The sequence below is a fragment of the Dermochelys coriacea genome, chromosome 13, assembly GCF_009764565.3.
Source record: "Dermochelys coriacea isolate rDerCor1 chromosome 13, rDerCor1.pri.v4, whole genome shotgun sequence".
In the NCBI taxonomy this organism is placed as follows: domain Eukaryota; kingdom Metazoa; phylum Chordata; order Testudines; family Dermochelyidae; genus Dermochelys; species Dermochelys coriacea.
Window position 1 is genome coordinate 14,134,486 of NC_050080.1, and position 22,806 is coordinate 14,157,291.

General features: G+C 38.9%; 1 protein-coding gene across 8 annotated transcripts in view; it reads right to left on the minus strand.

Annotated features, from left to right (window-relative positions):
* Positions 1–3,018: 3,018 nt before the first annotated feature.
* Positions 3,019–22,806, minus strand: part of DOK5 (docking protein 5) — an 87,866-nt gene continuing 68,078 nt past the window's right edge. For 6 of the 8 annotated variants that reach the window (XM_038370436.2, XM_038370437.2, XM_043495819.1 and 3 more), the window contains 4 exons: positions 22,294–22,483; positions 20,801–20,936; positions 8,217–8,337; positions 3,019–3,239 (listed from right to left, as the gene is read on the minus strand). In XM_038370436.2, the coding sequence (XP_038226364.1) occupies positions 3,175–3,239; positions 8,217–8,337; positions 20,801–20,936; positions 22,294–22,483 (512 nt within the window). In that variant the 3' untranslated portion in view covers positions 3,019–3,174. Of the gene's footprint in view, positions 3,240–8,216; positions 8,338–12,937; positions 13,034–13,840; positions 14,520–14,628; positions 18,677–20,800; positions 20,937–22,293; positions 22,484–22,806 lie in introns of those variants that run through there. The other 2 variants (XR_005288728.2, XR_005288727.2) reach the window with 2 other exon arrangements.

Sequence of the window (22,806 nt, forward strand, 5' to 3'; positions counted from 1 at the left end):
CACTTTCCCAGAGCCCAAACTAAACACAAAGAAATGTAACTACCAACTTCCTGGGCTCAATTCCCTGCAGATTCTTCACTCTTTCCCAGGATTCATAGAGATCTTCCTCACTATTTTTTACAGAGCGCTTTCTCCATGGAGGCCCAGTTCTTCTCAGTCCACTGTCCCTCAAGGCTTCTTCCCTGGAGTCCTTCCCCTTGTCTGTCTCTTCTCAGGCTGCATCCTTACATACATCCACCTGAGTCTGGGCCATTCCCAAGCCCTGCTTCACAAGCTTCTTTCTCTCCAGTTACCCTCTCCCTTCAGGGCTAGTCACATGAGAAACAAACCCCTCCTGGCAGCAGCTTACCTTCTTCTCAATCAAGTTGCCCCTAAAAGACTGAGATCACCCAGCTCCTTCACACCGCACTTAAACTAGACCCACACCATGTAACCCTCAGCACATCAGGATCAGTTGGGAGGGTATCTGCTCACAGGCAATGCTGACCCTGACTCTCCTTAAAAGGGCCATCTATTTGTGACAGGTAAAAGTGATGGCATCACAATCATATCAGAGTCAGCACATAACTGACCAGGCTCCACATGAATCGGTTGGCATCCTTTCTCATATAGTATTTCCAAAACTTGCTCACACAATGAATGCATAGATATGTCTAAGGACTTGATGTCTAAGGACCTGACCTACTCCAGTTTAAATTCAGAGTAACTCCCCTGAAGCTGGTGAAATTATGAAGTAAAAATTAATCAGGCCTTATTTATTAGCTCAACTCTGACTTCACTGAGCTTCCTTCTACTAATAGTGTTCATAGGTCAAAATTATGAGGTCTTTGCTAATAAAAATCTCATTGTAGGCAGTCACCACAGCAAAATGGTATCTCTCAAACATTCCAGCCATCTCTTTCACACACTTTTCTTCTGTTTCCCACTGTATTTCTTGTTGTGTCTTCAGCTCCAAAACTCTTCCACGTTTTCATAGCTTGTACGCTCTCAAAGGCAAGGACTGTGTCTTGTACAGCACCTACCATAATGCAGACTTTGGGCTTTGTGACCTTTGGGGATTATGATATTCTAATATTAAACATAATAAAATTGACACCCAAGAATAAAATTGTAGATAAATTGGGAGAAAATGGGTTAAATTCTGAATATTAAAATCTATGACAGTATTATGGTTTATTACAAAAGACCATGCTTCCTTTTAAGTATTGTAAAAGGTCATCGTTTTACTGGAATAGATGTCAAAGTGTTTTGTGAAAAGGTTTTCATTTCGCTTTACTCAAGGACAGGGACACGGGTGATAAGGATTCTAGAAATTCCACAGGCAGAAAGACAGATAATCAAAACCATTTATCAGACATTTGGAGTATGGGTAAAATGGGACTCAGATCTAAACCACCTTGCTTTGGGTTTTGCAGAACCTAAACATGACCAGCACATTTCTGCAAAACCTAAACCACCCCTTCTATCTTTCCTTGATGCTGAACATGCACAGCCCCAAACCAGAGCCATTTACTTCAACATGTGAACTTTGTGGGAGTTGGTTGAATGGGACAGGGATCTGAACCCACCCTGGGTTTGAATTTGCAAAAACAACACTGTCTCTAGCGGCAAAGGGAAAAAGCTCTTTACATAAGTAATAGGTTTCAGAGAGACCCCGATCTGGCTTCTGGCATTGTAAGCAGATTGATTGCTATTTCCCCTGCATGTCACTTTAGTTCTTCCAGTTTAAAAAAAAAAAAATCATATAATACTTGTTTGAGTAAAAAAAATAAAAAAATGGATTTTATAGATGCCACCATCTTACATTTTGCTGATACATCCCAGTAAAGAGTGCTAGTGCTCATTTCAAGGGAAAATTCATGTTCCTGTCAGTTTCCAGGTGACTCAGGCATGTGTGGGTTTATTGATACTGAAGTGAGCATTGCCTGAGAATGCAGGAGTGGCTTCTAGAACCTATACATTTTAGAACTGACTCTGGCTGGAGTTCAAGCTACAAATGATCATCATTTGGAGTAAAATAAACCAGTTGTTCATCCTTGCTCTTTTTCATTGACTTGTTAGCAAAATTTTATTAACTACTGTTAACAATCTGTATCACTACACATAGCTCCCTCATTTATGAAATATCAGAACAGCCAGAATTATCCACTATGGGTCTCCAATTCCCCATTTAATGCCCATAAACTGGCTATCCAGTTAGTGCAATATAAAACACAACTGTTGCATGAAAAATTCTGTCCAACTTAATTAAACATTCTAATATCATATCTGTGAATGCAGCACTTAAAAGGGACACTGTCAAACATATTAGCTAGGACACAAAATGTGACCTCTGCCACAAAATTATTTGGAGCTCATGGGATAAAGACTGTGGGAGTTACTATTCTGTTTCTCTAAATTCATCATAAATCCTAAAGAATAGCAATTCTTTGGGAGAGATCCAAAATAACCCAGTTTTCCTCTTCTTACTCATGAGTGGCTGTTGCTTGACATTCTCTGAGCTGACTGCACTGCTGATATTGGCATTCACATGGAAAAGCACAACATTGGTGGGGGAAAAGGTTTTATTTTTAAACACCATAGAGTTGGAAATAAACATGGAAAAATTAAAGAAATTTTGACAGTGTCCTTTTAAAAGTCTACAAGGACTCAAGGAGACTTAGCACAGGAAAAACAGATCCAACTGCTGCTTAAAACTGGCCATCATTTCTGAAAGTACTATGGTCACAGATTAGTCTTAACCAATAACGTTAGCAACTAAAGGGTAAGAGATACAACAAACGAACCATGAGATTGCTGGCACAGCTGACATCAACAAACATGCTGTGGAAACAGACTAAATGGTATCACAGTACCACATCATAAGACAAATTCATATATTTGCAACATATATCTATCATATAAAAACAGTAACATTTAGGGGCTGATTTCTGTCCCCTCCAGGTGTAATATTAAACAAACATTGTGATAGTTGGTTTGGCATTTTTTCAAATATCTACAGTACACATTTCTTTCTTGCCAAGGTTAAAAAAAAATTGTATTCAAGGACTTAATTCAATCCACGCTGGAATTTTTCAGTATTTCCACCTTTGTTTGCTTGCCGTCATCATTATTATCCGCTGGGCCAGGCTGTCACAAGATAGAGAGAGTTTTCAAATCCTTTACAGTCTTTTATCAATGCTCTGATCTGTAAGTGGGGAAAGTGTCTGTTCGATGAAGCTTCAGGGGGCTTGAAACATCTTCACCAAATCAGATGTAAGAAAAAGAAGCGTAGTTACTGTACACAGCACTTTATTCTAGAACTAGCTAAAGAATGAGACATGCATTAGACTCACTTTAGTCACTTAAGGGAAAGACTGTCACTGTGCAATATGCCACACTGCCTTAGGAACTGACCAAGAAGGGAATGTAGAGAGTCACATGTCCCTTCTGGGCTCCTTCCTTACTCCAGGGGGAAGCAATCTGATACTGGTCTGTACACACACACACACACACACACACACACACACACACACACGTGTAGAATATTGCTTCTCCTGCCATTCTGATTCAGCTGTACTACCTGATTTGCTGCGGGAAGGAGCCCAGGCTCCACCCACTCTCCACCCTCCTGTGCAGAAGGGACAAGAGTTGTCCCATAGAGGCTGCTTTCCCTTCCTTGCTGCGACCCACAAAGTGTTTAGCCCATTCAGGACACACAGAGGCTCCTATATCACCTCACTCTCCTGTGAGAGTGTATAGGACAAGCAGTCATTTTGCCCTAAATTAAATAAAAATGTAAACAGGGTCAAATTGAGCTGCATGTTCTCATGCTGAGTGGTGCCTTACTTCAAAGGCCATCCCAGTAAGATCCATGAGACTACTCCCTAGAGATGGTCAGGAAATGACAATTTCAACATTAGCAAATCAGTTTCCATTCTGAATCGGAACAAAGTCGTAACAGCAAAACATTTCACAAATCAATAGCATACCCAAAGTTTTGATTCAACATTTCAAAACAAGATCAGGCCATTTTGTTTCAAAATGTCAATTCAAAATGAAAATGTTCATATATTTTTGGAAAATTAAAAAAAAAAATGGAAATTTAGTTTTTTTGCTTTCAAAAACTTCTTTTCCTCAGAAAATGTAGTTTCATAGCAATTTTACAAATATCAAACTTCTCCTCTTCTCACTTAATAAAATACTACTCAAAGTGTGTAAGGGTATTGCAATTGGGCCCATGCTTAGCACCAAGTTTATTTTATACTGAGTGTTTCCTTTTTTCTTGGTAACTTGGTGCATTCTAAGATTTTGGTAAACTAAACTGATTGCATATGTTACAGGTACTGTCTGAAAAGCCGTTCTAAATGTCGAGTGACAAAATAATCCGAATGGGTGTTTATTAATTGGAACAGTATTCTATGTATGACTTATTTCTGGAAGTCCCAGGACTTATCAGAGAATTTAGATCCATTAGCCAGTCCAAGCTGTGGATTTTTTCCAAGCATCCTTCTATTTAGTTTATCTAATCTAAGCAATTTTTCAAGTATAAAAATAACAGTTTGTACCAATATTGTCTCCCTATTCATCATATGTCAAAAACATTGGTGTTAAATTATTACTTTAATAAGGGGCTTTATCATAAACCACAGTAAGAAAAATCTGCTGATTGTGAGGCAATATTGCAAATAAATGTTTTTCTTGTTGTGTCAAAGGCTGAAATTCAAACTGGCATATAAGCAAAGTATTGCTTTTACTCTTCATCTCTTTTTAAAAACATATGGTGCTTTTATGTTGTGTCTGCGCCCTCTAGTGTTCAGATCGTCTTCAAAGACAGCAGGGAAAATCTGCTTAGCTTTGTTTATGAGTTGGTGATAAATGAGGCAGGAGAATGAGAAACGTACACAGGCTATGGCTTGGCAGAATTTGATTTTTTTAAATAAATTCAGTAGATAATATTTAAAACCTTTTTTTATTTTTATCAATTAAATTTTCACACTTGCGGGAAGTTATAGGGGGTCAGACAATTATTTCATGACAGTAGATAGGAGATTCAAAAGTGAATGTTTTATAACTATTAAAACACAAATTATCAACATCATATGTCAAAATATACAAAATAAATATCCTTATATCAAACTCTAAAGTTCTGAAGCAGCATTTTTCTTACTTCTGTAAATTTCAGTCACCCTAGATGGAACTTTTTTGCCAGTTTGTGTGTGTACAAATTGTCTGCGAAACTGATGTTTTACTGATATTTACCAATAACAATCTATTCCTGTATCTAATCCTGTAACAAGCCTATCTCTTGTGATAAAAATCACAAATCTTGCAATATATGGTAAACCCAGTTCCTGGAGTCATTTGAATGTGAGAATCTAAGCCTTCATTTAAAAAAAAAATAATTGTACACCTCATTATTGCAGAGAAAAAAAAAAACTTGAAAACATGAACCCTAAAGGCTCAAAACTAGGTAGCAAATTAAAAGAACCCCACATTTAAAAAACACAAAACAAAAAACATTTATGCCAGTCATGATTTTTTTAGTTCTAGCTTGACATTTGAACACTTGGGGTTGGCAAGTGATATCTGCACTTTGATATCAGAACTGCAGTGTGTTGCCTTACCAGCCCCTAAACAGTTCTGTGAAACACACATTTACAACATTGTTTTGTTTTTCAGTCATCATTTAGCTCAAAGTCTGTCCACATGCTCCCTACTTCATGGGACTCAATTGCAGTCAGGCGCAGTAAGGCAACTTGACTTCAACAATTTCTCTTTCTGGGACAAATTGTTGCCAACATCCCCATTGGTAAACTTTACAAGGTTGCCAGTAGCCTGCCCTTGTGCATCACCCTGCATGGGCGCCAGACACAACTGCTATCCCTGAGCTCTCTGAGTGGCATGAATGTTCCCTACTGGTGCTCTCTACAGTGCAAGCCACCCCAAGGTTAGCCTGTCCTTCAACACACTAAATTCTGGATGCAGCCTTCTCAGGGTTAGTGCAGCAGGTGTTTTCTTCCTGCAAGTCAGTGAGCTCAGGGAAACATTTTATCTCTGTGATGCGTGTCAATGGTGCCTCCTCTTGGGACAATACAACTCTACTCTACTAAGGGTTGTGCCTGGATGATAGAGTCTAGGCCTCTCTCCATTGCCTCTCCAGTATTGACATCTAGCAAAGCTATTTCAATCCCTCTTCATTAACTAAAGGAAACAAAGGAACTGTCCAAGTTTTATTCCAAAGTGCTCTAGAGAGAAAATCAGGCCAGAGGGGTTGTGACAGTTTTTGGTTCCTGCCATCCAATAATCCACTATTGCCTTGTTTCTGTTAAATATTCGGTTAATCCAGTCTGTTTTCAGAATTCCTCTGCTGACAACTCAGAACAGATCCCCGATCCTTAGTTACTGATCATCATCAATACAGTACTAACCCCGAAACAGACCATCAGCTTCATTCCAGCAGATTTAAAATAATAAACTTCACAATATAAAAAATGTAGATGGGAAAAGGTTTCAATTTTAAATTAAGACTATGTGCACAAACTAGAAGGTACTGATTTAGGGCCTGATCCTGAGAGGTGCTGAGCACCCACAATTCCGACTGAAGTCAGTAGTAACAAACAAGACAGTCCAGACATGTGATGGAGCTTAATGGAGTTACATCATGGATGTATTTGAACCAAAGGATCTATAATATATTGGAGATGTTGCAGTATAACCTCCTGGGATCAGCTCTTAAATTGTAAGAGTGGAATTCTCAAAAATGCTCAGCATTGGTCTAACTCTGCTCCTACCGAGCTTGGGGAGAATTTTACCAGTAGAGTTAGGTCAACACTGATCATTTTTAAAGATCACATGCCAGACACTAAGGATGGGACCCTGTCTTCCTTCATGTTTGTAGTGTCTACGGCACACTCACCATTCAACATTCCTACCTGATAAATTAGAGCACTGAACTAGTCATCAAGATAAAGTCTCTTACTAGCCACTAGATGTCCCCCAGTGATCATGACAGAGGCAATAATGGGCTGTATGGAACTGCTGAATTACTGACCCCATAGAAAAGGAGTACTTGTGGTACCTTAGAGACTAACAAATTTATTAGAGCATAAGCTTTCGTGAGCTACAGTTCATGCATCCGATGAAGTGAACGGTAGCTCACGAAAGCTTATGCTCTAATAAATTTGTTAGTCTCTAAGGTGCCACAAGTACTCCTTTTCTTTTTGCGAATACAGACTAACACGGCTGCTACTCTGAAACCTGACCCCATAGGAAAATCTAACTTTACTCAAAATTGCCCAGGCTCTTATGAGAAATCTCACAGAATGGTCTGTGCTATCCCTTAGGCGGGCAATGGGAAGTATATCTGAAATGTGATAGCCAGAGGAACTGCAGTTCCCCTGAGTACGAGGATGCAAGCAAGCAGTTATCCCACTGCTGAATTGGATGGATTGTTCACAGCAAGGCCACTCCACTGTGTGCTTTACTAAGCCGTATTTTTCTGTTTGTTGTTGGAGGGACTGGTGTGAGAGGGTTGGACAAGGAGAAGGGTTAGTGACTGTTAGTGGAGGGATAACACATTTGAATGGTGGATTAAAAAATCCCCCAGCAAATCATTTCAACTCATTTTGATCATTTCAAATCACTTGATCTTTTCAAACCATTTTGTTGTTAGAATAATTTTAATTTGCTGTACTCAATTGACTACTCCCGTGAGTAAGGCATGTTCCAGGACCAGACCATAAACATGTGCAAAATGCAATTTTTCAAAGGCTTATAACTTGCCCAAATTTGGGCAGATTTTCACAGGGACAGCAAATGATACAGCCCTGACACAAAGGCCACCTGCTGACAAATTCAAGTCCCTGCTCCAAAGCATGGGCGGTGCTAGAGAAAGAAAAGGTTGCTAGAATTTTTTGACACAGGCAAAATAATGTATTTTGCGTAGCTTTGTTCTTGGAAATGGCTAAAGCATTTTGGATGAAGTTTTCCAAAATAATTCAGCCTTGGACAGACACGCGACATAGTAAATTTCAGCCTGAGTGGTCAAAGTGTGGCAAATTATAAGCAACTAATTACAGGATCTTATAATAGGAAAGTGCTGGGCAACCATAAATAGATGGTGCTACCATCCCTACCTATAAACACAATTATTGTTTCCAGTACAATAAATGTTCAAACCACTCTTTGGTCCTGTTTGTGACAGTTAGATTCTCCCTGCACCATGTCTCCCTTACCTTGTAGGCCGTACAGCTGGCCCGTACTGTGTTGCCGTGTAATGTGCTGCCAGTAGGCACTCCGGGGCAAGGGCACTATGGTGTTGAGGGAGACGGCTCGCTCGCTCATTTTCATTTGAAGCTGTAAGAAAGGAAAGTGAGATCAGGAGTAGAGCACTACAGTGGTGTTTCTAACACCCACCAGAGCATGTTAATTGCTAAGGCAATAGTTGCATAGAAAAACCTGCTGGAGCGTTGGGTGAGAATGACAAACACTCAGGTTTATTAATTCAAATCTTTATCTGAACCAGACACATGCCCTAGATTACAATTAGTATTAAAAGCAAGAAACAATAAAGATACTGAAAAAGACAATGGCTAGTTACCTTCTCCTAGGGAGCAGGCAGGTCATGATGGACTTCTGTGTCTCCATAGGAGCCCCAACTATCCCTTACAATCTACCACCTTTTGTATACATCCAAATGACATATTTCATTAGTTCTCTTCCAAACACCACTAAGTAGTATGAATATTCTGTGTTTTATGCAATTCATACAAAATACACGTGTAAACTTCAATTGGGATGATTTTTACTGTCCTGGCTATTTTTGTGTTATTTCTAATTGTTTATCGTCACTGATCGTACATTGATGGCACATGCTTGACCAGGCTACTTCTATCTTTTACCTGATATTAGGGACTCATTTTTCTCCAATTAGCTTTTGGCAGCACATTTTGTGTATTCATTGTCCTCCAATTTAAGCACATCCTATGGTGAAATCATCACTGTTGTCCTGTACAGCTGCAGCTGTAACAAGTTTACTTAATAACAAGGTCACAAAGACAACACTCATATCAAAACTAGGTTGAAGCCAGCCAAATCAGTACAAATATCATTTAGAAATGACCCTTATGTCAATTCCAAAGAGGAGCTTCTAATGGAATAATAGCTTTATCCCTCCACCCCCAGCTCTTGCCAAAAGTAGTGTAGTTTTTTATTTTGCACTGGTAGCCGTGACAAAAAATTAAGGGCTAAATTCCACAAAGCAAGGCTGGGAGAGGGATGTGCAAAGGCAGCTTAAATGTTTGTACTTCCCTGGTCCTGGTCCAGCACTAGTTCCCCTGAAGGCTGTTCTGAGCCCCAAATGGTTGAAACAGAAAATCAGTGAATCGTGAGGAATTTCTGGCCACTCCCCCTTTGCCATCAGAGAATTCTACTACAGTGGGGGTCAGCCTGCCTGGGCCAAATGTACTCTCAGTCTTTTTCAGCCAGGGTGTGAAAAGAAAAGGGAAGTCGTTCTTATTTTTTGTGCATAGGTTTTTCTTTTCATTATTCTGTCTCCTCTCTCATCAGCAGGGCAGCAAACATCTTACCCTAACATGCTGCACTGAGGACAACACAGGAGTTCATTGGCTCGTCAACACAATAGAACAAATTCATCCCTTGGGCACCTTCATCGAGTTAGACACCTGAGCTTGTCTACACTTATAGTGAAGCTGCGCTGCTATAGTGCTTAGTGAAGAGGCCACCTATACCTCCCCAAGAGGCAGTAGCTATGTCAATGGAAGAAGCCCTCCCATCAACAGTGCCATCTACATCAGAAGTTTGGTCAGTATAACTGTGGATTTTCCACACTCCTGAACAATACAGTTATACCAACAGATGTTTGTAGTATAGGCCAGGGCTCAGTATACAAATGATCAGATTTCCACAGTGAGAAGGGGCACAGAAATACCTATCTAAGGAGTTGGCATGAATTGGGCCTATTCAAACTTCACTGGCCTGAGGAGAAAGACGGACAAGATCATGATGATTAAATGCGGTACATTAACCAGAAGCTTTCTAAGCAGAACAACTAAGGAGGTGTTGGGGGGTGGGAGGATGTGGAATGGCCAATACAGTTTTGAGCTCAGAAGGCTTTCAGGTGACCTAACAGAATTCACAAACAGGCAAAGGTCAGACAAAGATAAACTGTTCTCATTAGCGACAGAGTCAAGTCAGCGCATCATCTAAAAATTACAATGTGAAGAGTAAACTATGAATCCGAGCAGAACTATGGCTACAGCATTTCATACAATGAGTTAGAACATCTGGCATGGACTAAGCTGCCAACTAAGGCCACTGAAGCAGTTTAAGACACAGGCAGTCTTGTGAAAGAAGAACCCTGTGGCAATGCAGAGGCAGTGCTGGGATACAGCAGAAGGGACCATGCTAAATGTATCCTACCCAGGGGTACAGCTGTCTGAATCTTTCATATCCAATTCATCTTGCTTGGGATTCATTAGGAACCTGGCCTTGGTTCACCAAGGTAAACCCAGGACACGTTTTGGGTGGACATAGCCTGAGTTACTGATGAACCCTTTCATCCCTAGCTAGGTTTAAATGGCAGGTTTGGGCAGCATTGTACTTAATTTGGGACTTCACTCAAGTCTAAGACTCAAAATGAAATAAGGTTTTCCTAATAGCTTACAAAAAGACACTGCTGAATGTTGCACAGCTCTATTCAGATAGGCCTTTTCTGGCCACTTGTTCTGTATGGCTATTACCACCAATGAACTAATACCATTAATCTGATAATTGAGGACTTTTAAATTGTGTTGGCATAGTTACAAGATGATATGGTTTATAGCTTACCACACATTCATGTCAACAGACAAACATGCAAGACTTCAAAACAAGAGTTGCGGTGGTATTACTGTGCCACAGCCTACAGCTTCTTAACAATTTGCTCCCCTGAAAACAGGAAAGCTAACAAATTACTGTAATTTCAAAACATATTAGTCAACCAAATAAAGCACTTTGAGGTGCAATACTTTTTTTTTTTTTTTATGACATAGGCAGTTTCTAAAAGAAAACATCAAATTAAAAATGCAATAATTTTTTGGCTCTCCTCGAATTTTGTGCATTGACTGATTGCACCTGCAAGTAGGAGGTATGCAGCCATTTTGCATATGCAAACAAACAATGAATGCACAAAATCAGTGAGCCACCACTCTACAGAAAAGAAAAACCAAGGCACAGACATAGCAAGTGACATGGCTCAGGTCAGAGACGAAGCATGTGCAGAAAGGGAAGAAAAGCAGATCCTGTTCCTTATCCAGTAGATCATCTCTCCCCCTCAGTTTGCTCCCAGCTTGAACCAAAACATTTAAAAAATTATGCTATTTGTATTGTCTCTATATTTTGTTGCGTATGAGACCAAAAGTGGAAATAGAGAGATACTGAGTAGTGGACCATTCTTGGGAGATTTTCAGCCCAGCCCAACCTGACATCTTGTTCTCATAATATTTCCAGTTTAATTTTCAGGCCAAGAAGTTTTTTATGTTCAGAGCACGTTCTAAACTCAGATGCTTATATGAACCCCACTGAAACTTTCTCAGCTGTCCCAGCTGCTAATGTAAACAGGATCAAACAATTTCTGGTGTCTTTCAGTTAAACAGGTGAACACCAAAATTCACAAAGCTTATTAACCTGTAAAACTCAAACATGAAATAAAACTTGTTCAGAAAAAGGATAACCAAGAATACTAAATATCATCCTACCATTTGATAGTCAACACCACAACATAAAGATTCTCTCCCTTGTGCAGACCTAAACTCTGTCAAACCCTTTCATCTGCAAAAACCTTAGCATATAGACACACCTTACAGCTTCCTCTGAAGGTCAGGAGACCCTATGTATTTCAGATCAGGGTAGAAAGCTGTTCCCAGAGCTTAGTTGACCCTCCAAGAGGATGTCCTACTTCTTGACCATTTTCTCAGCTTGAATGTCTCCTCTGATTGCAACTATTTCAGTACAGTGTCAGGAAAGATGTGGAATCTCAAATGGAGAAGTCCCAATCCATTTAGGATTTAGGACTTCCTAAATGCATTTGAGCTAAAACTATCTCATGTAAAACCAAGTCTCATGACTCTTCCCTTATATGCAACACCCTCAGCTTTATTCCCTAATTTTTAATTTTAAAAAGTAGAAAGCATTGTCAATTACACTATGCTTCAAGATACAAAAATACATGAGATCTATGCGAGAGCTGGTAAAAATATTCTGAATTTTGACTTTTTAATGCAATTTTTTGTATTTTCCATTTTTAATAAATATGTTTATTAAAAATGGAAAGCTACAGTCAGCTACATATTTATCCAACTTTAACTCTGTGGAACTGCCAAAGGTTCTGTCCAGAAAGTCAGACTAAGGGCTCTAAAACTCAAAGTTTAAAGAAAAAAAAATTCTGGAGCATGTAAGCTCTATGGGGAAGGGACAATCTTTTTGTTCTGTATTTATACAAGCCTAGTACAATAGGGTAATGCTCTATGACTAGGGCTCCTAGGTGCTACAGTAATATAAATAATATTTTAGAAAGCATGTGAAGTGCCAACATACATAATAGTCTAGGCCTGGATCATCTCCATTCTCTTAATCTCTGTTATATTGGGAGCAAAAAGCACAGTAATATATCTATGCTACACTGTGTTGTTGTGGAATATGTTCTGAAAGACATGCTTCAAGCATGTTTCAACTTTTATTTTCCTTTAAAAAAATCTGTCTAGAAATGGAGGGAAAGAATCTTTACAAAATTAGCGTATTTTATAGCAAAAAGGGTCAAGCAAGCACACAGAAGAGGTAGAGATAAGGGCTGGCTGTCTTTGAGGAGAAGAAGTAAAGATTTGAAAGACAAAGTGGATGAGGTAATATTTTTTATTGGACCAACTTCTGTTGTTGAGAGAGAAGCTTTCAAGCTTACATAGAGCTCTTCCTTAGGTCAGGGTTGAAGTTATTTAGCAAAACCCATTCGCCTACAAACTTCCTTTCTATCAGGTGTCGACATTGTGCTTGAGATCTGAAAGGAAAAGCAAACACAAGTCACCTAGTGATCTTTCAAACACCCACATCTAAGTTACTAATACTGAATCACTCTAAACAACATACACGTCCACTTACAATCTCTTCAATAAAGAATCAGCAAAAACTTCAGTGTTAGCATACAGTTCAGCACCATAGAAACAAACAACTAGGATCTATTCCAGGAAATGGAAAACTAGAACACTGATTTTGACAGTTCCCCAACTGCACAAAATCTTTAGCAGTCTGAACTCCATTTAAGAGTGTCTCTAAGGTAGGTTGGGTGAGAAGGGAGTGTAAGTGACAGTACAATGTTCCTGAAGTGAGTGGAGTTAATAATGGGACATGCTTGGAGGATGGGAAATAGACTTGTGGGGGAAGATAATTTGATGAGGACAAAGAGGCCTGAAGGAGAACCTGCTGTGAGTTTTGACCCAAAAGGAGGGGAAATGGGTCTGGAGAGATAAGGAGAAGCAATTCTATGTCCTCAACACACAGACTGTGTCAACACAGCTCAGATTCCATGCAAACCCTGTCTAGACCATGACTGATTTGATTCCCATAATTCATTCACTGGTATCTCTGCAGCAACATAAGGAGCCAGAATGACATGATAATTGGCTGTTTTTATTTCACATAATCATTCAGCACTGAAACGTGGGGTGAAAGCTGTAGGAAACAAAATGTTAATGTGCACATGCACAATGGTTACAAGTTAGCCAGGAGCAGAGAAATGTGAATCTGTGTTGCATTAACTTGGTGAGTGAATGATTTAGCAACTGAAGGACATCAACCCAAAACCTACCATGTGGGGAGTGCTGCTTAGATATTTCCACTCATGTCATTGGTTAAAGGCTATTAGGACCCTTCCAGTCACATCCCATCCAAAAGATACTGCCATTCTCCCTGATGAGACACCACTCTTGGTAGAGAATACACTGTAGCGCTTGTGATGGCTTGCTGGTGAACCCTGCACTAGCACAAAAATACTGCAAGCTAATGCATCCTCTTCCATCAAGACAAACATTTATGCTCAGCCCTACCTAGGTGCACTTTTTGTGGTGGCTTCTTCTTCATTTTCCTTATACCTTAATTATAGCGAACTCTCCTCTTAAAAGCAATAAGGGACTGGAATTTTTCTGATCTTTGTAACAGATGACTGCATAATGCAGTGTGGAGGCACTCTCACAAAGGCTAACATTTTACTGGCTGTTTGGATGGATGACCATGGTACAGTGATCATTAGCAGGGTTTTCGTTGTATACTGAGGTTCACTGGCAACCTGGATGGTGTAGTCTGTTCTTCTGATGCATATGCGTAACAGGAAAAGCAATTTAGAGGCACTCAGGGGTCAGTGGCATTGTACCATTTCACCATTAGAGGAGAGCCAAAAGCTATTTTGTAAAACAATGCAGTACGATGGGATGTTATTGAGTGGTGTTTCAGCCAGCCAAGGAATTCTGTGCCATATTAGTGACTCCATTCTGCATTCAGAGAGAAGCAAAAACACAGTGGTGAAAAGCAAGTTACTATTTTAGTTCATATTTCAATAAATTAATGAAACAGGCAAGATGTAATATATAGTGTATATACCTGGCTGTGCCTGAAATTTTTCTGGATGAATGTCTCCACATCTTAAATCCTTCTCCTGAACAAGGAGAGCATCTTTGAGTCCTTCTTCAATAGGAATGCACTAGTGTGACTGAGAACAGAACTTGGTCTAATACTTCTCCAATATTATCTGTCCATTGAGAATAAAACGCATGATTTCAACTGGGGTTTGCAATGTGTTTTAAATGATTTCTGTGGAATACAGAAAGGCCAAATTATCACTCTTACTGTGGCCCCTTGTGTCATTCTAGTGCTGAAAAAGATGTGTAAAGCGGCCTCCGCTGTGCATTTGAGAATTCCCCTGGCATGGGGGTTGTATTAGAGGCTTATGTAGAGGACAGTTACCAGAATGGAACCTAATCCTGGGGCTTGGTTTCCAAGCAGTCCAGCAGTTTGAGGGAGTCACCTTTGCATCTTCTCTTGGGTCCTACATTAAGCACAGCTCAGCCAGGACTAAAAGTTTGGATCAGAAATAGTTTATTTAAAAAAAAAACAAACCACTCCTTACCACCACCATCCCACAAAATTAGTATTGCCTGTGTTCTCGTTCTCTCTCTCTCTCAACACAAAACAAAACACACAGAAAAAAAACAATCTAGGTAATTTATGTAAAACATTTGTTAATAGTGTGCGATCTGTTCACTTAGTCTGAGTATACATTTCAGAGATTTATCAAAAACACTAATTATAAAGTAACTGAATATTAGTTCTGGGATATATTGAAATTAGGGCTGTCAATTAATCACAGTTAATACATGTGATTAATGCAAAAACATTAACTAGATAAAAAATAGTTGTGATTAATCAGTTTTAATTGCACTATTAAACAATAATAGAATACCAATTTAAATGTATTATACATATATTGATTTCAATTACAACACTGAATACTAAGTGTATAATACTCACTTGATATTTTTATTACAAATATTTGCACTGGAAAAAAGATAAGAGAAATAGTATTTTTTAATCTCACACTTAATTGTGATTTTTTAAAATCATTTGTCAGCCCTAATTGAGATGGGGCTTTTTTTTTCCTTCCAGGTGAAGTAGGTTCATGTTGTCAATTCAAACTTTAAGACAATCACTGCTTAGTTAAGGCAGTTACCAAATCCATTGCAAAAGATATGCAAATGCTGTAGAAGAGGCAACATTTTTATTTTAACATCTTCAGACAGACAGTGATGTGTTAATGCTCCTTTTAAATTTTTTTGATGAGTTTACTTATGTCGTTCATTTTTTACCCTACTGTCATCCTTTCTACTCCAAGGTATTCCTTTTTTCTAGTCCCAGAGATAGAAAGTACCATTCCCAGCACTAATTTCCATTTCTAATGATCACAAGTACACATGGAAATGACCATAATTAGCAATTTGCCATCCAATAATCCAATTGCACTTGTATTATCATATGCATCAGATGTAATTTTGTCTGAAAATCCGCCCCCAAGCATCTAGGCTGCTCGTTGAACTGGCCAATACGATCATTCTAGGCAATATTGGCTTTCAGTTGCCAGAACTAGGAAGTTTCATTCTCATTAAGTCTTGATATTCCATCATGAGAAGTAATGAGGTTCCTTCTTAAACAACTTGGCCTGAGCTCTGGCATAAATGGCAACAGTCAGGAACTATAATTCTGTTGGTCAATTATTATGACAGCTAGATAATCTTTCATGGGTTTTGAAAAATGTGTTTGTGCTCTAAATATTACTTTTCCATTGAATGGTGGTACAAAATAGAAAAGGAAGAAAGCATGAAAAGGGTGGGTATAAACCAGATACGCTGTGTGGTGGCAAATAATCAGAAAGGGTGAAATTCACCCAAGCAGAGGGCCAACACTGTTTCTGCTCTCTCCAAAAAGGACACATCTTTTAATTCACTTTGCTGACAAGTAAATGCAACTGTCTGGTGTGTATGTGTCACAGGGCTGCTTTGCACCAATGGTGCAAAGAAGTCATAAAATTGGCATATCTTACGCCACTCCCATTTGAAACTTGTCATGTGTCTGGACAAAGGTCATGTGGTCACAGCATCTTATCTGAAATGAGCCCTTGTCTGCTCTAATTGCAGTGAGGGCTAGCCTGATTCCTTGTCAGTCCCAGAATTAGGGAAGAACGTGGGTAACAATGTCACTTCTGCCAACCTTCCACCAGTCTTGTGCTAAGCACAACTCATCCAGATTGGAGTACCTGAGCCAATGATTAGATATGGACCTTAGAGATGAGTAAATAGCAGACAAAATTTTCTGTGAATATTTGAGTTCTAAAATGAATTTTAATGATCTACATATTCTACCCTTCCAGGTACACTTTCTATAAATAAAAATAGAATTTCATGATGTAGCTGAACATGTTTTGTGGTCTGTAAAAGAGGTGAAATTCATCAAATAGATTACCTATTATGAAGTATTCTCTCAAATCTAACAAGGACAACCAAAAACCTTAATCTGGACACCCCGGAACTCTAGGATGAAGGCTGGAATCTGAACCTAGATCCAGAGCCATATTTCAGAGCCATCTCTATGATGGGCTACACCAAAAACCCAAGATCTGAATTTCCGGTTGGTCTCAAGTCTGTTTCCAGAGGTAGATGGGCTGATCTTTGTATACCACTACTAAATGATAAGCCTTTAAATTTAAAAGAAGAGTATGTTGTTATCGTCAGGTTAGCATTCTAGGATTCAGTGTTATTTTTAGAGGTTACAGTTGGCCCTAGTTTAGTAAAATGGAGTTTAGATCTGTTGCAGCTGCTCCCCACTGAAATTTATGGCAACTGTATCTCTGAAGTGATTGAAATGACTATTTTAGTGCAGTTTAGTATTTTAAGAATCAATTGAAGTGACTCTTCAAATACCATATTGCACAATAAGACTGCCATTTACACTTCTGTAAAACCACCAGATATGAAGTGGTCTGAAAATGCTATTCACTTCAACAAGAAAAAAGTTACCGCAGAGTGTTAGACTTTGAAAATAGCTATGACTAAATAGACAACACATTACTCAGTCTCTTCCAACACTTGCGGACTGCAGCCAGTCCTTGCTTCCTAGGTATGTCTGACCCAGGCCAGGCTATTTGTAACCTGTTTTGTTACATCAGTAAAATAACTGCTAATTCAGAATAAATAAAATAATAATCATCATTTTATTCCCCCTTTGATAAAAGGCTGACATTGCTGCTAAAGACTTGAAAATAACCCAATGTTTTAACCATCAACACAGCTCTAAGATATGTATCAGTAGAGGATACTGCATTGAGAGAAAGAACAGCGTAAAACTTCATTTGCTACTGATTTTGCACCTCAGGTCAATACATTTGTGGAGGCAGAAAAGCAAAGTGTGTCCTTGACAAGTACCACCCAAATATAACCTAATAAATTGAAGGCTGCATTGGAAATTGCTAAAATCCCAATGGCTGCACTTGGGGCAGAGTTTTTACAATTGCATTTAGGTTTGGTATGCTGTATTCTGTCATCATGACAACACATGTGGATCTTCTATTGACATAATGACAGTGAATATATAAGGAGCCAGCTAACACCATATCAACAGAAGAATCTTGCCTTCAAGAATGACTTCTTGGTAAAAACCTCCCCACATTCCTACCTACAAGGTGATCACAGATGCTGATTAAGAAAATGAATACAAGGCAGAAAGTCTAGGAAAGGTACGTAGGTAACAATATCTGTGAAGTGTCAATATTAACTACAAATTAATATACTGGTATTGACTGGAAACAAGTCAATGTTTTGTTTTAAATAATAGCAGACTCAAGCTCTTCCAAAATGCCTTGCAAAACTACAGCAATGAATTATTTATTAGCTTGGGTGCTTAATTGAAGTTTAGCTCAATTATCCAATCTGCAAAATTTGGCTTGACACCTTAAGAGAACAGTACGATTCTTTTTCCTTTCACGGTTTCTTGTATTTCCTCATTCTAGTTTGGTAGGAATTACTGTGAGAACAGCCTCTCTAGCTTTCTTTTTGTGATTCTGATTCCAAATCCTGGCCCACATTCAGAAAAATAAAAAAACCTACAAAAGGAGGAAAGAAAAAGGTGGAATATTAATTCAATACATTAATCTTCAAAAAAAATAGCAATATTTGGATGAAATTTCAGAGGACAGTTTACATTTTGTCTCAACCAATTACATCCAGCCTGACTCATACCACAATATATCACTTAGCCCAAGTGCTTAGAAGGATTCTGAAAAGGATTAGACATTAATATGGACAACATCATCATCCATGTTTACATTAGGAAGGATAAGTATTGATAATCCCTTATGCTTTAGGGTATAAACCAATCACTATCTATCTGGAATAAGGAGGAAATTTCCCGTATGGTCAGGTTATCCCACAGTTCTCCATTAAGTGAATTTTATATCTTCTGAAACATCTGTTACTGGTTAGAGTGCTAGTCTGCGATTCCGGATACTAATGTTCAGTTTCCTGTTCTGCCACAGACTTCCTACATGATCTTGGGCAAGGTAATTAGTCTTTCTGGACCTCAGTTCCCCAGCTGTAAAATGGAGATAAAAGATACTTCCCCCTCTCTGAGATGTTGTGAGGATAAGTACACTCAAGACTGTGAAGTGCTCAGATGCTACAATGACAGGAGCCATACAAGTACTTTAGACAGAACACTATATGAGATAGGACAGTAACCTAGCTATACCACTGGTCTGATCCAGTATGGCAGTTACTGGGTCCCTATATGCCTAATTTCTCTAGTTTTGTAAGTGTCAAAAAACAGGTTTGAAGACATGATTAAAGCATTTTACAGCCCCAGGAAGCAGAGATCCTTTGAGACTCTAGACCAATATTTGTTTCTCCCTAACAAAATCAAGCAGTTTAGTTTAAAACAATATATAGAATCATAGAATATCAGGGTTGGAATGGACCTCAGGAGGTCATCTAGTCCAACCCCCTGCTCAAAGCAGGACCAATTCCCAACTAAATCATCCCAGCCAGGGCTTTGTCAAGCCTGACCTTAAAAGCTTCTAAGGAAGTAGATTCCACCACCTCCCTAGGTAACACATTCCAGTGTTTCACCACCCTCCTAGTGAAAAAGTTTTTCCTAATATCCAACCTAAACCTCCCCCACTGCAACTCGAGACCATTACTCGTTGTTCTGTCATCTGCTACCACTGAGAACAGTCTAGATCCATCCTCTTTGGAACCCCCTTTCAGGTAGTTGAAAGCAGCTATCAAATCCCCCCTCATTCTTCTCTTTCGTAGACTAAACAATCCCAGTTCCCTCAACCTCTCCTCATAACTCATGTGTTCCAGTCCCCTAATCATTTTTGTTGCCCTCCGCTGGACGTTTTCCAATTTTTCCACATCCTTCTTGTAATATGGGGCCCAAAACTGGACACAGTACTCCAGATGAGGCCTCACCAATGTCGAATGGAGGGGAACGATCACGTCCTTCGATCTGCTGGCACTGTCCCTACTTCTACATCCCAAAATGCCACTGGCCTTCTTGGCAACAAGGGCACAGTGTTGACTCATATTCAGCTTCTCGTCCACTGTAACCCCTAGGTCTTTTCTGCAGAACTGCTGCCTAGCCATTCAGTCCCTAATCTGTAGTGGTGCATGGGATTCTTCCGTGCTAAGTGCAGGATTCTGCACTTTTCCTTGTTGAACCTCAGATTTCTTTTGGCCCAATCCTTTAATTTGTCTAGGTCCCTATGACACTTTCTAAATTATTCTTAAAGTGTAGACATCAATTAATAAATGGAAAACCATGAGTCAGCCACAATATTTTGGAATTGAATTGATGAGAAACACTTCCAAATAAACTACTCAAGTTGCTGATTAATAATGGAAAGCTAATGAGAATGGAAAACATGTGCCTACAGGACCCAGCCTTCTTTCCTACAGCAATTTACACCCATTGATGGTTTTACAAATAAGGCAATCAAGGAATATAATGCAGAAACTTCTACTTTCAGTTGCTTAAAAAAGCAATCATTTACTGCTTTAGTAACCCCAAGTGCTAAATGCAGTCAGAACTGAACACATTAACACCTTAACTAGAAGAGAAGAAAATCAAACTGTAAATCAAAAATTAAGAACATGCTCAAGAAAGTGGTCTATGGATTGTTACTCATTAATGCTGAGTGTTGCATGACAAGCATGACTAACAACCATACCACTGAATTTTTCACACTCTGTAATAAGCGCTCATGTTGTTCGGCTATGGCCAAAGCAGCTGAGTGAACCTTCTGATAGATCGCCTCCCCATCTCTTGTCTGAAAGATGAATAGTCCTTCCCCAGTGTCACACATCCTGCCAAAATGAGAACAGAAATGATCCAAATGTGAGGTTTTCATTTGTTCAGGGTGATTTGTAAAGTATATTTTCGGCAGTACTGTTGTAAAAAGTGATATCAAAGCAAAAAGGTAATAAAAACAAAAAATAATTGTTTGCAGTACAACACATTGATTTAGATACAACTTCATAAACGTATATACAAACCACTAGAACAGGATTACTCATCATCATCAACAACATATGGGCCAGATTCTCCAACTCATATTCATGGAGTAGTATTTACTTATGCACATAATTGCTTCTCAATGTAAACATTATAGAATCAAGTCCTTGGTGTATTTCACTCTCAAACTATGTATGCTTGAAAGGGTTTGATTCAGCTGTGAGACTCAGGCCCCTGTCTAGAATCTACATTACTGATCTAAATTAAATTATTGCGTATCTGTTTAGATTGATTAAAGATGATGTTAGAAATAGGGAAGTGTCGCTTAGAGGAAGCCATGTACCTGTTTCCAATCAGAAAAGTTACTAAGAAGATAAATGTTACCTCCACATGCACTGGTGGATGTGAACTTTATTTAATTGAGGAGACCAATATCTAAATTGGCTGAGAAAGTCAGTAATTAGGCTTATATTGATTTGCACCATTAGGAGAGCACAAAATTTCCTCTGGGACCTATGTGAAGCCACCATGCCGTTTCTCTTCAGATTTTTTCTCTTTCACGTCTACAATGAAACATCCATCTTGGCATAAAACACAGGCTTCCAATAGGAACTAAAATAGCATTTTAACACTAATGCCAATGCTTTAAGGCAAAATTCCCCTCTTGCATCTACATGACAGATCCTGACTCCACTATTTAGCTCTCCATAATTGCACAGAACTCCAGTAAAGTTTTGAGAGCAGAGTTTGCCTTCAACTTGAAACACTTGTACATGTAGCTAGTAGATCCATTAGTCACTCCTAACTGAATCTTCATGTCATTATGGCTAAGGTAGATGCTATTAGTGCCCAAGGGTCAATCTTTGTGTTGTACGAATTACTGGCAGAATATGATATTTTCCCCCCTTTTTCTTTTAAATCTATACATCCAATTCTCTGGACTCATGTACAGTATTTATTAAAAATAACTACACAGTAAAAAAGAATCAGTGTGCAAAATTTGTGCTTTTTTAAAGTTGTAACTTAAACTATCCATCTCAAAAGGATGAACAGTTTTCCCCACAACCTCTGTAAGGTTCTGAACAATCTCCACTCTCATTCACTTCAGTGTGAGGTGGGGAAGCTCATTAGTACCACCTAGGATTAACCCCCCCCCGCCCCATTGCTCCTATATGAAAATGGCTTATAGTACTATAGCAAAGCACTCACCTCCCTGCTTCAAATGTAAACCAGGTTGGGTCTCGTCCATACCGCCGGAGGGCACTTAATGGCCAAGAGATGAGTTTTACTCTGGGATTCTGGATATCCCAAAGACAGATATGCTCAAATGTTATCTGCAAGGTACATTCCCCATGCACCTCTAAATTAGGGGATGGCATTAAATACACATTGAATCTCTCTAGAAGAAAAACAAATGGTTGGTCTAAAATCTTTAAGTTACATATTGTAGACATTATAGGATTTTTCTATTTTTCCTTTATTTATAATTACAAAGTCTTATATCCACTTTTAGCAATTACTCCAATAATAAAAACTCACTTCCCTTAAGTGATTGCATTTGTTTCTAAAAATATACTGCATATAGAGTGAAGCCATTTCAGTACCATAAAAACAGTACATAGCACTGGCCTCTAAAAATCTATAAAACGTTATCTACATGATCACTTTTTAAAACAATTGAGATCTGACGCCCTTTGGGGTAAGGGTCTATTTTATTACCTA